A 17,321-nucleotide genomic window follows, 5' to 3' on the forward strand; every position below is an offset into this window, starting at 1 on the left:
CGTGACGAGGGCCACGTGACGCGGGCCCGCCAGTGACGTCACCACAGGTGCCCCCCCCCAGGTGAGTGACGTCACCAGGTGCGCTGCGAGCCGCGTGGGAGATGAACGCGTCAGGCCACTGAGATTCAGAGGGTGGGGGACACTGTCCTGTACAGTACTGCATGCACTGTATGTACTGTACAGCGATATCCTTGAACCTTTTGTCTCAGCGCGCCGGACAAACGCACGCGCCACGCGGCCCCTTTCAGGCGCATTGCGACCTGCAAGCTCAGCGCCACACGCGCACGGAGACCGACTCTCAGATGCCCCCAAGTCTGCCCCGTAATCTTCCTGTTTGTTTCCGCAAAAACAACGATGCCTCCTACAGCCTGAACAGACCGGTGGGGCAAGTGCTGTCAGCGAGCCGCACCAATGAAGGCCGGCACGGCACACGGGGGTGGGTGGCCAGCAGCACGCCCGACCGCCTTTGTCTCCCCAGTGGCGATGTTTACTACACACCACCGCACCAGGTTCTCATTTGAGGCTGAGTCAACAGCGGGGAGGCTCAGGACCGGTTCAAATAATCGTCAGTGTCGGTGGTCATGAGCAGGAATCGAACTCGGGTGGCTGGGTTCGAAGGGCACTTCCACACTCCCCACGTCGCCTGACCCCTGGTCAGTGCCCCCCCCCCCCCCCGACCTTGCTGCAGGCCAATTCAGACCTTACTGGTCACCCCGTGACCTTCTAAATCTCAGCGGTCATCCTACAAAGGCCCATCACAAGGGAGAAACACAATTAGACAACAACACGTTTGTGCCCGTATTGAAACGGCTGTACGCCGCCGTATGGAACTGAAAACTCAATTTCCCTGCAGACGAAAACATACGGGGTTATGGGCTGACCGGTATGGTCACTCGCCCACCCCCACACACACCCACACACACTCACACACATACCCACACACTCACACACATACCCACACACATACCCACACCCCCCACACACACCCCCACACACACCCACATACCCCCACATACACCCACACACTCACACACACACTCACACACATACCCAAACCCCCCATACACACCCCCACTCACACACCCACATACCCCCACATACACACTCACACATACACCCACACACACTCACACACCCCCCCCCCCACACACACTCACACCCACACACTGTCACCCACTTCAGCCCCATCATCATCAGCTGAGTAGCCACTCAGCTGCTGCTGCCCCCCCCCCCCCCCCCCCGGGTGGTGGCGGCGGCGGCTTCCTCCCCGTGCCGCGAGCTCGAAGCCTGCGAGCCTTGAGCTCGGCGTAGTTGGCCCACAGGCACGCGAGTAACACGCACACAGAGAGACACACACACAGACACACACACACAGAGACACACAGAGACACACACAGAGAGACACACACAGACACACACACACAGACACACACACAGAGAGACACACAGAGACACACAGACACACAGAGTATCACACACAGACTAACACACACACAGTAACACACACAGACTAACACACACACAGAGAGACACACACACACAGAGAGAGACACAGAGTATCACACACATAGAGACACACAGAGAGACACACACACACAGAGACACACACAGACTAACACACACAGACTAACACACACAGACTAACACACACACAGTAACACACACAGACTAACACACACACAGTAACACACAGACTAACACACACACAGTAACACACAGACTAACACACACAGACTAACACACACAGACTAACACACACAGACTAACACACACACAGTAACACACAGACTAACACACACACAGTAACACACAGACTAACACACACAGACTAACACACACACAGTAACACACAGACTAACACACACACCGTAACACACAGACTAACACACACAGACTAACACACACACAGTAACACACAGACTAACACACACACACAGTAACACACAGACTAACACACACAGACTAACACACACACAGTAACACACAGACTAACACACACACAGTATCGCACATACAGCGACAGACACGAGCGTGGCTCGGCGCAGCTCTGAACCGAGACCAGCCGCAGCAGAGCGCTCAGCCACTGCGTCCATCATCACAGCCAAACAACAACCACAACAACAACCACCACAACACCAACAACAACCACAACAACAACCACCACAACACCAACAACAACCATAACAACAACCACACAACAACAACAACCACCACAACAACAAGCACAAAACAACCACAACAACAACAACCACCACAACAACCACAACAACAACCACCACCACAACACCAACAACCACAACAAGCACAACAACAAGCACAAAACAACAACAACAACCACCACAACAACCACAACAACAGCAGCGGCGGCCTCAAGCGCTCGGGTTGCGCCCCGGGGGCAGCCCGCGGAGGCCGCGTGAGGATGGGGGGCCGCTCGCCCCAGGGGGGCCGCTTGGGGGGGGGGCGCACGTCCTGGGGGGGCCTCTGCTGCTGCTGCTGCTGCCCCCCAGAAGAGCCGGGAGAGAGGGAGCCCCTCATCAGGTGAGCCACGGCGAGTCGCTCTGGGCCGGGTCCGAGTGGAGCTGTGAAGGCCGGGCTGGCTCGAGTGAGTGAACCAGACTGCGTGTGTGGGCCTCCCCTAGGTCGACTCAGCCTCAGACGAGTACCTGGTGTAGCGGTGTGTAGAGACATCGCCACGGGGGAGACAAAGGCGGCCGGGCGTGGTGTCGGCCACCCACCCCCCCGTGTGCCGCTCCGGCCTTCACGGCTGCTACTCTCTCGTACAGCACTCGCTGCCCCTGCAGCCGGTTCAGGCTACAGGGGGGCCAGCACCACGCCCGGCCACCTTTGTCTCCCCCGTGGCGATGTTGACTGCACACCGCCACACCAGGCACTCATTTGAGGCTGAGTAGGCCTAGGGGAGGCCCACACGCGCGCTCTCACTCAAATACGCAAAGGCACAGAACTGCTTCCTGTGTTTAGTTTGTTCGCGGTTGTCTACGTACGATGCAAAATAAGTTTAGCACCGTGTACACACGACACGCGTGCCGACATCCAAACACGTGTACACACGACACGCGAGTTGGACAGCCGCAGCAGCAGCAGCAGTGGCCACGACACCTGCACACCTCAAGTCGCCTCCCTGGGGGCTGCTGTGTGGTGCGGGGTTTGTAAGATTCCTCAAGCGGCACCCACTCGATACCACGCAGGGCCAGAGGTCGTTCACTCTCACATCAACGTTTACCGACTCAATTCTAGATTTGAAGCTTTCGTGACTGCAAGGATTCATACTTTTAGTTATTTCGGAAAAGTCACGTAGGTAAAAAAATAAAATTAAAATTAATAAAAATAAAGACAATAAAATCACGACGTTTCGGAGACAACACAAGCTTCCGTTTTCAGGTGAAACTGTCACAGCAAAATAACTACAGTAAGTCTATATTTAAAAATAAGGGAAATTTGTGAATGTGTGTCTGTCCAAAATGTTTAGCATACTTCCCGACAAACTGCAAATGTGCCATGTGGGTACTTTCCAGACTGTACACCATGCAACAATTATAAAAATACACTTTGGTATTTTGTGGGGGGTGGGGGGGGGCAATGCAGAGATTTTGCACGGCAAGTGAGCTGTGACGTCACATATGTCGACGTGACGATTATTTGAACCTGTCCTGGGCCACCCCTAGGTTGACTCAGCCTCAAACAATTAACTGGTGTGGTGTGTGTACATCGCCACTGGGGAGACAAAGGCGGCCGAGCGTGGTGAATCCAAGTCCCGGGCGAAGCCGGGTAGTGATATAATCCAGGGGCTTAAGTTACCACTCGATATTTTCGCTGCCAGGGCAGGCTTGGAGCAGCATGGCTTATAACAGCGTTAGGCACTACTGCTAGAGTACAACGTACAGCTATCCACAATAGTTGTGTATTATTGTACCCTATATTTCTAAAAGCCTTTGTATGCATTATTATCGTACACTGATTTCTTGCAGCCAGAGTTGGATGTGGCTCGCATGCCAAAAACAATTCCCAGAACAAAGTTCAGGACTATTTCCGGCTGACATTAATCACTTAGTATAACTTACTCATACAGAATCATGACAAGGGAAAGGTTCCATACCGTGTCCATATTCCCGTCGATTCTTATGTCCGTTTGCAACTCACAGAGTTACGTTTGATTTAAACATGTCTATAACGAAAATGTATAGTTCTTTTTCCTGGCCTGTTTCTCCACCTTTGTGGGGTTTGCTTTCCTGCTCCTCCCTCTCCACTCATTCCTGCCCCAGACTGCCATCTCGACGTCCACTCATTCCTGCCCCAGACTGCTATCTCCACGTCCACTCATTCCTGCCCCAGACTGTCATCTCCACGTCCACTCATTCCTGCCCCAGACTGCCATCTCGTCGTCCACTCCGCAGTCCTCCAACCTCCCGGCTCACCACTTTGAACTGCCTCTGTCTAGGTCTGCCTAGACCGCTTCTGTCTAGGTCTCCCTAGACTGACTCTGTCTAGGCGTGTCTGCCTCTCTGTCTCTGCCCTGGTGCTTGTGTTCACCACACACATTTTCCGCTGTAGGTTTTCCCACAAACGCACTCATTGAGATATCAAACTCAAGCACGCATTTGTGTCGTTAAGCTCTTGCCATTCATAGCCTTCATGTAAAAGTACACTCAGCTGCCTGCAAATGCTTTCCGCAACGTTGCACCGTCAACCATGAAGCATTCACAATCAACGGGTCCTCTATAGTGGCGACCGTTCCCATGAGCTTCACGCATTGATTCCTACACCGATGTTGGGGACTCAAGTCCACCAGACTCGCTGTTTCTTCTCGTCCATGCTTTGTTGAACCACCACACCGCAGGTCACAACACATTCGCTCCCCTACTCGCTTGCTCGCTCATCCACCCATCCACTCGCCACACTGCAGGTCACACCACTGCTTGCTTTGGTATTCCCTCCCATCATCTCTTAATCCGAAGTTCTTCGAGCAACCTCGCTCAAATCAATAAATCTATAAACTCCTATTTACTACACCTTCAATAGTGCTGTTTATTGCTGACCACTTGGCATTTTGGTCCTTTGTGCCTGTGATCAGCAACCGTGAAAAAACAAATACATTTTCCTACGATTCTCAAAAGGGACCCCAGAATGATGGGAGCAGGTGTGGTTTGCCTGTCTACTCAGAAGAGCCTTGCTGAACCTCAGGAATAATTTTCAGGAGGGTCCTGCATTCGCATTTCTGTGAATTGCCTGCTTGTCAAAGCTGGCATGTGGGTACGTTCGTGTGTGTTTCCATTATGGGAAGCAGTAGTGTAATGGTTCGCGCGCTGCGCTACGAATCCAGTGACCTAGGTTCGATTCCCGCTCGCAGCCAACATCAGTGACGATCATCTGAACCGGTCCTGGGCATACCATAGGTGCTTGCTAACAGCACTTACAGTCTGTTAAGGCTATACGGGGGTATTTATCTTTAAATCTTGACTTAAAGCTTTCGTGAGCTAGGGCTTGGAGATGAGAGATTCGGGGAAGCTGTAGAAGGGAGAGCTGCTATGAATCTGTCCTCGCCGTTTGTCCATGGTTTGGTCTCGCAGGCTACTTGCCCTGGGGCGCCTTGTGCTGGTCAAGCGTAAGTCTACCCCCAGCACCGTAACGCTTTATTTTTAGAAGCGGTCCCTTCTTTAAAATAGCGGCGAGGGACGCATCACACCCCGTGCCGGAGCGCTTCATCTCTCCTGGACTCCCCATAAAACAGCGGCATCCTCGGGCAGAACATCCGGCTTCACGTCCTCCCTAACGAGCGGCGCGCTTTGCCGTGCCGCGGATTTCCCAACGAGACCGACTCTGGGGCTCGTTTCCGCAGGTGGACACAAACTACGCAATGCCGGCCGACGCATTCCCCGATTTCAGTTCGCTTCCGATTAATGGAAGAAACGAAACAATGTTATATTTTACCAGTTAAGGCCCACTGATTTATATAGCTCTTTTTTTACAAGTGACTTGGCTATCACAAATGATAGCTCAACGAATTAGCTTATAATGTGGAAAATTATAGCAGCCAAATATTCAAAAAGCGTGATGTTGATTTCAAATGTGGAGGGAAAACTGAAGGACCCGGGGATAAATCCACGCAATCACGGGGAGAGAGACACGCAAACTGCGAATATACAGTCAGGTTCTGGATCGAACCCACATCCTCCTGCATACCAGACGAGGTAGTTAACTTATCCTAGCCACCATGGCCCCCACCTGCACCTCACGGGAGCCCACTTATAGCCCAGGTCGCAGCTGCGAGCCTTAACAAGCGTCTCGCGTAGTACACCGTGGAGCCCCCTTGAACGCAGGCAGCGCGGGACCATGACCCTGTTTGTCTGGGGCTGTTCCTGATGTTGGCCACGTGTGGGGGTGCTGGTGGAGTCACATGCTTTCACACACGTGAGCCGACAGGATATTAACCCAACTTCAGTGACATTCCGCTGTAAAGCAAATACCGCGCTGTACACGGATGCTGTACTATACGCCCTATCTCCTCGCAAGTCCAAGCCCGTCTCCCCAGTGCACCCATGTCACGTGCATCGTGTGTGAGCTGGTTGAGCCTCAGAATGACTTCCCTGTTGTGCCTGTACCTGCAAATGACAGTCAAGTGCATTAAATGACTTTACAAACCAATTTGACAAATGTTTCACTTATGGATGGCTTTTGACACAGGGAAAACAGTCACGCAACATCCCTTCTTTAGCATTTCAACTTGTAACGCGCCGCATTGTATTCGCAGTTACCGGCCAATTAATGAGTGTTTATAGACGTGGAAGGAAACTGGAGCACCCGGAAAAACTCATGCATGAGAGGGGGCAACACTTTATCCCATACAGTTGGGACCGGTGGAGTCCACGTTATTGCTCTACTGCCTTTTCCTGGCAAGCCAGGGTATGGCACTTATTTGACGCCCACGGGAAGCAAGTTTACAACATGTGTGTGATCCACCAACCTTCACCTCCACAGTTTGCTTGTAAAAAGCAGCTAGATAATATTGGTCTGGCTGATGGACTAAAGCACATGGGTTGTTTTTTTTATATACAGTACATACAGTACTTATATGCTGAGATGCAGAAAGCAATTCTGCTTCCATCTGCTTTTAAGTAAAAGCAGATTTGTTTCGAGGACACCCGAAGCCCTCCCCCCCCCCCCCCCCCCATGGCTGCCCAGCTCGTGCCGAATGCGTGGTACAAACAAATCGCCATCGTGTCCCGGGTGACACGAAAAATGTTGCTCTCCAACACACAAGCGGTGTGCTGGACTAGTAACTAATTGGCACGTTCTGTTTACGTGACAAACCTTACTAATTGGCTGTGTCGGGTGGTGGCGAGTTTAACGACACATTTATATTTACGCGATCTAACCCCAAAACAAACCTGTATTATGGATGCTATTGGTCGCGAAAGCCTGCTACGTGTTAATCCCAGCATGCTGTTGCATGTCAAGATGACATCACCACTCTCGCGTACATTCTGCACACAGTCTGGAGATGGCCACCGCCTCAAGCGAGCCAGGGTTTGTGGCTCTTTAAACTTAAGCATCAAAAGGACAAGGCGTGCACGGTACAACTGTACACGTTTCTGGCCGGCAGGCATGTCCTTATTGCTGGCGAATGTATGTAGGTAGATGTGTTGAACTTCTTAGGCACCATCAGTAGCCAACCTAAAATCGGAAGGAAGAGTGTTGCACACTGCCGCAGAAGCGCATCTGAAAGCGCGTGATGCGGTGACCATCTTGACGCGATGGCTAGCCAAAGACCACTGCTGCGAGGATGACCGGAGTTTGCGTGATGGTTTATGCTCCTTGACAAGATCAACAAGGTATTATGGTTCATTTGTGGCTGGAGAAAGTGCTTGAGGTTGGGACCGTCAGTGGAGTTCAACATACACACACACAGTCTGCGGTGCCGCAGGCTTAAACGTCGCCATCGTTGAGCCATTCTGCAGTGATTTTGAGGAGTTTGTTGCACACACAGAGGAATCCCTTGGAACAACTCGTTTTGTTTGTTTGAATTTAGTTTTAGCTTTGCAATTGGTGTATCCCATTTAACAACTAGAACTGAAATAACCAAGGTGAATAACAATGGGGTGATTGGCATCGGGCATGGGTGGTATATGTTGAACTTCTTTCACACCGTACCTGGCCGACCGTGCTCATCGGAGGTGTGGGAGGACAACAAACTAAGCACAAACAGCAGTTCTAAAGAAATTCGTTTTCAGTGGTGGTAAAAGTCAAGGGAAGGAATTGAAAATACAAAGACGTGGGAAAACCTTGGGCTTTCATCGAGACCTAATTTATTTATTAACTCGGTGCCAAAGTCGGTAAGCAGAAAATGTTTAACAAAGAGGCAACAGTGCCAGAGGTGCTCATGTGATTGGGTTTATCCACATGGCGGCGACACCAGCGTAGGAATTAGCTAATTCAGCAAGTAAGCGTACAGTCAGCACACGTGAAGCGCATCAGCCGGCGACCACGTGCACGAGACACACACCTGCGTGGGCAGTGGGATGCCGCGACCAAATCGCGTGGAGTGGACCCGACCTCAAGGGACCTTGGAAGCTAAACAATTTGGAGCCTGGATGCTGCTGGGATGGTTTACCAAAATGCAAGCCAGGTTGTCATAGGTATCTGGGCTCTTGTTGTGTGCGCTGCGGGCAGCAGAGGAGAGCACAGCAAAAATATTTGTTGTGCTGTGCTTCTATGTCCTCGAGTCCATGATCCCCAACTTCACCAACCCGCACAGAACTGCGTGGTCAAATATGGTCAAATAACTCTCACGACCCACATGGCGTCGGGAGACCCTCATCCGGCAGCGGATTGACAAAGGGCCGTACATGAGTAGTACACGTGGGTAGTTGAAGATATTACCGTGTGTACCGCACGAATCGTGCAGTCGGAAACTGTTGTACCGCATAGGTTCAGAGCAAAGAGATGAATTCTGTGCAGAGGGATAAGGCCAGACTCATGGGACTTGGCAAGCGTGGATGGCTCGGGGGGAGGGAGCTCCAGACTGACGGCAGGAGTGGAGCAGTGGCAGCCTCCAGTTGAATGGAGTTTGACCTTGGGAAGGTGTGGGTAGGAGACCTCGGCTCCCGACACAGAGGTCCGCTGATGGGAGTTGTGAGCTGGGGCGAGCCCACGCAGGCAGGCTGCGTGCTGCTGGCAGGAGGTCAGCACTGTGTTCCATTTCCAGCGTTAGGTGAGAGTCCCACGGCACTGACGCACGTGGGAGCTGCTGTCCCAACCCTCTTGCCCTCCTCTCTTGCCTTACTTTGCAAACAACGGCACTTTTTAATGATGCCGTGACAATAACAACAACCTTATTTTATATATTGCGCCCATAACATAGCAAACTTCTCTAAGTGCATTACGTTGTTTTTCAAGCACAGAGCTGTCGGCACGTGGAGGTAACTTTAGTTAGAAACGGCAACCGAGGACGATAGAAATTGTGTGGAATGATGTGGTGAGCGACTTTTGTTCTAAATAAAACTATAAACCATTTTTGTTTTACCAGGTAAGGCCCACTCAGCTATATAGCTCTTTTTCAGAAGTGACCTGGCCACAAATGGTATCTCAATAAAGTGGCTTATTAATTGAAAATGAATAGCAGCCTAATAACGCATGTTTCTAAATCACGTGGGGAGAGAGTAGCGTAGATGTATGTGCGAAGTGAAGGTTGCGGGATGTTTGGGTGTGGAGGAGGTGGTGGGGGTGGTAGAGGAGGAGGGGGGCAGGTTACGAAAGGAGTGAGCGGCAGCATCCGCAGATTAAAGGTCTGTGAGCACAGGTGGATTACGGTAAGAACATGTCACTGAGGTGGGGTTTCAACTCTGTGACAACAACTACAGGATCTGGCAGAAAGAAGGAAGTGTTGGATAGGTGTGTTTATATCAGTCACCGTGTTTCAAATAGGTGTTGTTTATTGGCGAGATCGAATCTCCCTCACCTGGTATGCAAGGGGTCATGGGTTCGGTCCCAACTGTAACGTCTGTACTGTATATTCAAAGTTTGCATGTTCCCCCTTTGGTCGTGTGGATTTTTCTCCGGGTCCTCCGTTTTTTTCCTCCACATTCATAAACATGCGTGCAGAGTATTTGGCTGTTATAAAATTCCACATGATAAGCCACTTCGTGGAGCTATCATTTGTGGCCAGGTCACTTCTGAAAAAGAGCTTTCTGTAGCACAGTGGGCTTTACCTGGTAAATAAAATAGTGAAATATAATAGAATAAAATGCATTTGCAAAACATCAATATGATGTGCAAATATATATATATTTCGTTATTTCACAAAACTAGTCCTATTCACGAGCAGGATACAAATTTATACTTTCTGTTTATTTTGTCAAAAGAATGTGTTTAGGACACAGAGATCGACATAAGCTACACGTGATTTATTCCATACAATAAAATACATCTTTAATCATAACCTGACTCTAAAAAACGACTCACAAATCAGAGCATAGCAGTGGCCATTAAACGGAAATAATTACTGTTTGGGGAATTTGAAAGTTATCTCATTCGAATAGTCACTGGGTAATTCCAATTTGATCCGCTCAGATTATCCCAATTATTCATGGGAAAGTTATTGAGTGGCAATCACCATGATGACCCCTTCACATTCACCTTTGCACAGTATGTACAGTATATGGGCAACAATGAGGAGTCACTTTTTGATGACCTTTAAGACTTGGGTTCTAATACTGTTCACAAAAAAATCGATTGCTGAGATCTGTCTGATAACTGCAATATGGAAATAGAGAGAGACACACACAGATACCCTTCACTGAATCTCTTTCAGACAAATACTCTCCGACAAGAAATCTACAGACAATTTTCATGGCTTTCATTGATTGATCCATCGAGAGGCTGATTCATTGATTGATCTGTCATTTATTGACAGTTTTGATTGATTGGTTGGTCGCGTGCGTGTGCGTGCACACTGGCAGTCATGCCCAGGCGGACTCGGTGCTGTGCTACCAGGAGCAGATGAAGCGGCGCCGCCTTGACGACGAGGCCTTTCTGTGGAGCGAGCCTCACGACACGACGCACAAGCACTCGCCCTCCGACCAGCTCGTCGCTCAGCTTGCCGAGCAACTGAGACACGCGCGCAGGGACACAGCCGTGCGTGACATAGACACACACACACACACGGTGCAGGGACACGGCCGTGCGTGACATAGACACACACACACACACGGTGCAGAGACACTGCCGTGTGTGACATAGACACACACACACACGGTGCAGAGACACGGCCATGTGTGACATAGACACACTCACACATGGTGCAGAGACACTGCCATGTGTGACATAGACACACACACACACGGTGCAGAGACACTGCCGTGTGTGACATAGACACACACACACACGGTGCAGGGACACTGCCGTGTGTGACATAGACACACTCACACATGGTGCAGAGACACTGCCATGTGTGACATAGACACACACACACACGGTGCAGGGACACTGCCGTGTGTGACATAGACACACACACACACGGTGCAGAGACACTGCCGTGTGTGACATAGACACACACACACACGGTGCAGAGACACTGCCGTGTGTGACATAGACACACACACACACACGGTGCAGAGACACTGCCGTGTGTGACATAGACACACACACACACACGGTGCAGAGACACTGCCGCGTGTGACATAGACACACACACACGGTGCAGAGACACTGCCGTGTGTGACATAGACACACTCACACACGGTGCAGGGACACTGCCGTGTGTGACATAGACACACACACACGGTGCAGAAACACTGCCGTGTGTGACATAGACACACACACACACACGGTGCAGGGAAACTGCCGTGTGTGACATAGACACACACACACGGTGCAGAGACACTGCCGTGTGTGACATAGACACACTCACACACGGTGCAGAGACACTGCCGTGTGTGACATAGACACACTCACACACGGTGCAGAGACACTGCCGTGTGTGACATAGACACACACACACGGTGCAGAGACACTGCCGTGCACCTCTCTGCAAGCTGGAGATGAATGGGTGACTCGGTGCTGCAATGCAACGTTAATGACTAAGTCCAAATCTTGACTTTAAGCTTTCGTGATTGCAGGAATTAATATTCTTTGGGTCTTTCGGTAAAGTTACGTAGATCGGTTCAAAGATCGCAACGCTCGTGTTGCGATCAAAAAGTAGTTTTTTGTTATTTTACTACGACGTTTCGATTGCCGCACAAGCAATCGTCATCAGGTGAAACATATAGCAGGAGAGCTGCTTATACAGCACACCGGTGTGTTGGAGAGCAAAGTCACAACATTTACAATCTGAGTTCGACGTTGGACTCACTACACAGGTAATGCATTGGCATGTTCTGTTTACGTGACAACCCTTACTAATTGGCTGTGTCGGGTGGTAGTGGGTTTAACGACACATTTATATATTTACACAATCTAACCCAAAAAACCTGTATTATGAATGATATTGCTCAGGAAAGCCTACTACGTTTGCAGACCACGTGCTGAGGCACCTTGTGTCCACGGGGATAGTAACACTTTGGTGCCCTCTTAAATGTTTGGGATGCGATGTGATGTAAAGCGCCGTGAGTCAGCCCAGCGTATAAGATGCTGTATCAAAAACAAATGATCGTCATTATTATCACTGTCACAGTAATTATCACACACGCGCAGCTCGCACGGGACAGTGTCGGAAAACACGCCGGTATTCTAATAGTTATGGGACAAATTCCCATGGGCAATAGAGTTACGATTGGTTTCCCTTCACAGGAATGGACGGACCTGAACAGGCGACTCAGCGCCGTGATGCAACTACGACGAGAGATTAACGACCGCTGGAAGCTCGTTCTGGGGCAGCTTGGTACGAACCTCGTCAACGGAGACTCGTGCACCCTCCGCACACCACGCACATCACTGGGCAAGGAATCAACGCCAAGTTTTATCATGCACGTATAATATCAGGGGTGCCACAGAAAGGTACATGGGCAAAATTACCGAACTAAAGGGCAACACTCGCAGTGAAATTGTCAACGCAGAAACAATTTTAATTTTCGAAGCATCAAAGTGCGGCTACATCTCGAGATCCGATATTCATGATCGCTTCAGCCCAGTCATCTGCTCTGATGTCAATGCACTGGTTCAATAATTGCTTTATGCCTTCAGCCGTTTGCTCTTCCTTGATTACATTTTCACGATTTTGCGTGGAAGCTGCTCTGGAAAGCAATGTGCATGACTTCATGGGCCAGGGGTCGAATGCGAGCGTCACGGTGTGTGATCTCCCTGTCTGGACGTCGCCTCTGTTGCATGCCGCGGTCGTCTCAGGATTCCGATCGGGCCAGGAGGACGAGCTGCTGCGGGTGAATGCGGCGTTGAGTCCCGAGGATTTCCGCAACCTTCGGCGGGCACGCGCGCTGCTGCTGACCCTGAAGCGCAGCAGCTACCTCTTCGACAAGCTGCACGAGACGCCGCAGAGATACGTCTACGTTCTCGTGAGTACCCCGCCTGCTCCGCATGCCAAGGGCCTTCAACTTGGGCGTACATCTTCCACCGACATGAAGACGATCAAATATAGCGTCGGTTTATACGTGACCAAATCTCACGTATTCACAATCTGAATATGTATTTACACTGGTGGAATCCAGCTATAAAGCTCTTTTTCACAGATGTCCAGTAGGGGCGGGATAGAACGTTACAGCAACAAATAACACAAAAACACGACAGGCGTGCAACTATTAGAAAGGTAAATAAATCACTTGAAAAATATATACAAATAAAACTAAACTAAGCTGCTGCTGCTGCTTCCCTAGGACCGTCTCGTCGAGCTGGACATGGCCGACGCGTTCGTGGCCAAGGCGCAGGAACTCTTCCCCAAGGAAGGGGGGAAGAGCCCCCCGTCCGGCCGTCGGACTCGCGTGAGCGTCACGCGAGTCCGCGCCGACATCCGCAGGACGTCGCTGGACCAGACGGACGGCCCGGCTGGGGTGGAGCCCGCGGAGGAGGCCGCCGTGACACTGCACGGCTCCGTGTGTGCCAACGGCATCGCCACCGCGACGACGATCGCGGGACGAGCGAGGCGCGACGGGGAGCCCCTCAGCATCAACGGGCCAAACCCCGCAGAGTTGAAGATCTAGCTCGTGGTGTTGGAGAACGAGAACTGAAAACGCAGGAGGGGTCAGAGGTAGCCAAGTGGGTGACAACATGAGTGCGGCTCTCTTTTTGAGTGCGCAGGTGGTGCAACTGCACCGATGCCTGCGACTAAGAGAGGGGGGGGGGTGGCAGAGGATCCCTTACCATCCCCCGCACCGGGGCCAATGCCAAGCACGCTGCATCACCAGCGGGTCGTGGTGGCGAGGTTATGAAGATGACACCAGACACTTGTCCATGTGCGATTTGAGACGAACGGTGTAACACTATTGGAGCATGCACGTTATTGTTCAAAAACGGAAAGTCTCATTTTGGCGAACAGAAAAAAAAGAGCTACGGACCTCATAACCACTCGTGGACATTCACCGAGTGAGTGAACGGAGCTCATACTCAGAGGGATGCAAAACTCCGCGGACATAGTCATTGGTGGTCACTTCCGTTCGCTTGACAAGTTTTCGTTTTTGAAAATGCAACCAGATTGAAAATGTTGCCTGCAAGAGATTATTTGCGAATGGCAATCAAGATCCGCACGGTGTGTGTGTGTGTTGTGTGTTGAAGGTGATGTTTTGTGTAAAAATAAGATTTACAAGCACAAAGTGCCACTGATGAAGTCTGTGTTAACGTCAAGTCCAGAAGTCATCAGCCCAATCTCTATCCACCTCACGGTTATAAATGTGAGTACTCAGCAGCGGGGCGAACGGCAGGTGGCGTGTGGTGGGGTAAAGAGTGGGTAGTCCCGCATCCTCCAACGCGTGGACAGCGTGGGAAGTCGGCCAAATCCCCTGTAGAGAGGCTCTCTCGAGCTCACTCGAGTGGAAAGGCCCCTTCTGCCAGCAGTGGCGTGAGCGAGACATTGCTGGGCTGTGCCTTTACCTTTCCACCGTTTACAATGCGAGCGCTAATGCTCTTCAATTGCCGAATACAAAACACTGTAAAAGAAACTTTGTGCCTTAATGTGTTTTAGCACTCTTTACGAGTGAAGTGGGTGTATGGGTGTTTTCAGAAGTTAAATCCCAAAGCATCCACATTTTAAGCAATCTTCATTGTGTAAAATAAACTTAAAGAGATTTTACTTATTCTATATGCATAATCCTGTAGGTTTGTGTCTTGGCTCTTATGGGTTTTTTTATAATGGGATGAGATACAATAGCACGCCCACTCTCGGTTCCGCTTAATTTATTTGTGGTCGTGATGTCAGAAGTATTGTTCAGCCATGACGATAGGTCTTGTGTGATGGATGTGTTGCAATGTGCACGGGTTTTCCGAGGTTGTGTAATGTGCGTGCCAGTGTGTGCGTTTACACAGGAGCAGCACGCTGCACTACAAACCCGGCCACCCGAGTTCGATTACTGCTCACGGCCAACACCAGTGACGATTTTCTAAACCGGTGCTGGGTCGACTCAGCCTCAAATGAGTACTTGGTGCAGTGTGTAAACATGACCACTGGGGAGACAAAGGCAGTCAGATATGGTGCTGGCCACCCACCCCCTCGTGTGCTGTGCCAGCCTTCACAGGAGCTCACTCACAGCACTTGCCCCAAGAGTCTGTTAAGGCTACATGGGGGATCTTTGTTGTATTTGTGTCTGTACGTGATTCATAAGTAAATATTAAACATTGCTCGTTGTAAAAAAAAATTCTTGCCAAATGGCAATGCTAAATCGGCGAAATGTACGTATGTTGTAAATCTTTATTCTGAACGTATTTCGAAAATGGTAGTGGCACTGAACGATTTATTTCGCTAAAACCACCGTAAATGTTTGACAAGCCTCGTGTGTAGGCAATGAATTAACTTCTGCAATGTAAATATTGGGCCTCCTTGCCAATGTGAATCTTAGAATAAACAGCAATCTGTTTACCCTTCTTCACTATGTAAACACGAGTTTGAGTGTATGTAACTGTATTTAATGTTGAAACATTGGGGCAAGTTTCTTAAATCCCTGTCCACCCAACAGGAGAAATGGTTCACACTGAAGTCGATCGGCAGGTTGCGTGTGGTAGGTTAAAGTGTGGGTGTCCCCACCACCTCCAAGTTGTCTGGTCAGCATGGATGAGTAGACCAAATACCCTCCAGAGAGGCTGTCAAGAGCTCCCTCCAGTGGAGGCCCTTCCATCAGCTGTCGTGTGAGCAAGCAATTGCAGAGCTGCACCTTTATCTTTAGTGTCCTCCGACATTCCAAACACTCAAAAATGCAGGTGGCTAAAGATGTCAACAAATAGCCTTCATGAAGATGTCCTGTGTTGTTCATTGGCGTCATTAGTATTACCTTGACTTGGTTATACGATGAATTTGATGTAGCATTGTTGTGGGTCGGAGATGTCAAAGGTGTCCTCTACACGGGTTTCCCCTGAAGCAGAAGAACAAAGTTTTAGGATTCGTATAAAAAAAATGCCGTCTTTTGTTCGTGTAAGTCGAGTAACTTCCCATTGTCCAAGAGGGAATCATTTCTCACAAACTGCGACTCCTGGCGGTGAGCGTCTGCGTCTTCGCAGCTTGACATTCGGCAATAGAGTACACACGGAGTGTTCTCGGCATGTCGACATAAACCATGGGCGACCGGGTAGCGCAGTGGCTGCAGCATGAAGGGGCTGGGTTCGATATCTGCACGCGTTTCCTTCGGGCTCTCCGGCATCTTCCTATGGCCGAAAAAACATCCCAATGCTGAAACATGGCCTGCAAATCAGTCATTTGGGATTCAACACGTTAGCAACATCGCCACCCTCCCTGTTCGTTCGGGCTTTCCGGGGTAAACGGTGAACCTTGACCTCTGTGACATTGCGGCGGATGGCGCCGCCTGCCGGCAGTGGATAGGCAGCACGTGCTCTGTCTGCAAGCCTCGGGTCGCGATATGGCAATTATATTCTTAGGTTTTTTTGATAAAGTCACGTAGGTAAAAAAAACATAAAAAGTAAAATAAAATATCTTCTCCAACCATTATATAAACGGAGTGGTAGTTCTTGCAATCTCTCATTTACTTGATACAGCTGTCGTGGCTGTGACGGTACCACCTGAAGACGGAAGCTTGCGTTGCCTCCGAAACGTCGTGATTTTTATTTTATTTTACTTTTTATGTTTTTTTACCTACGTGACTTTACTGAAAAAACCTAAGAATATGAATCATTGCAGTCACGAAAGCTTCAAATCTAGA

At 50.1% G+C, this 17,321-nt stretch overlaps 1 protein-coding gene across 1 annotated transcript; it reads left to right on the forward strand.

Moving 5' to 3' along the window:
- Positions 1–1,256: 1,256 nt before the first annotated feature.
- LOC133349619 (melanoregulin-like) lies at positions 1,257–16,036 on the forward strand. The gene is made up of 5 exons (XM_061563194.1): positions 1,257–2,538; positions 10,974–11,148; positions 12,802–12,892; positions 13,354–13,520; positions 13,839–16,036. The coding sequence occupies exons 1-5, from the start codon at positions 2,420–2,422 to the stop codon at positions 14,160–14,162; spliced, it is 876 nt and encodes a 291-aa protein (XP_061419178.1). The 5' UTR covers positions 1,257–2,419; the 3' UTR covers positions 14,163–16,036.
- Positions 16,037–17,321: the final 1,285 nt, after the last annotated feature.

This window comes from Lethenteron reissneri, chromosome 31 (genome assembly GCF_015708825.2).
Source record: "Lethenteron reissneri isolate LAM-NWPU_2019-01 chromosome 31, ASM1570882v1, whole genome shotgun sequence".
Classification (NCBI taxonomy): Eukaryota; Metazoa; Chordata; class Hyperoartia; order Petromyzontiformes; family Petromyzontidae; genus Lethenteron; species Lethenteron reissneri.

Bases quoted from the DNA above. Each gene is read 5' to 3' on its own strand.
- LOC133349619 (XM_061563194.1), top strand. From the start codon at position 2,420: ATGGGGGGCCGCTCGCCCCAGGGGGGCCGCTTGGGGGGGGGGCGCACG. The intron at 11,149-12,801 runs GTGCGTGACATA...TTCCCTTCACAG, and splicing joins ACGCGCGCAGGGACACAGCC to GAATGGACGGACCTGAACAG. The intron at 13,521-13,838 runs GTGAGTACCCCG...CTGCTTCCCTAG, and splicing joins AGAGATACGTCTACGTTCTC to GACCGTCTCGTCGAGCTGGA.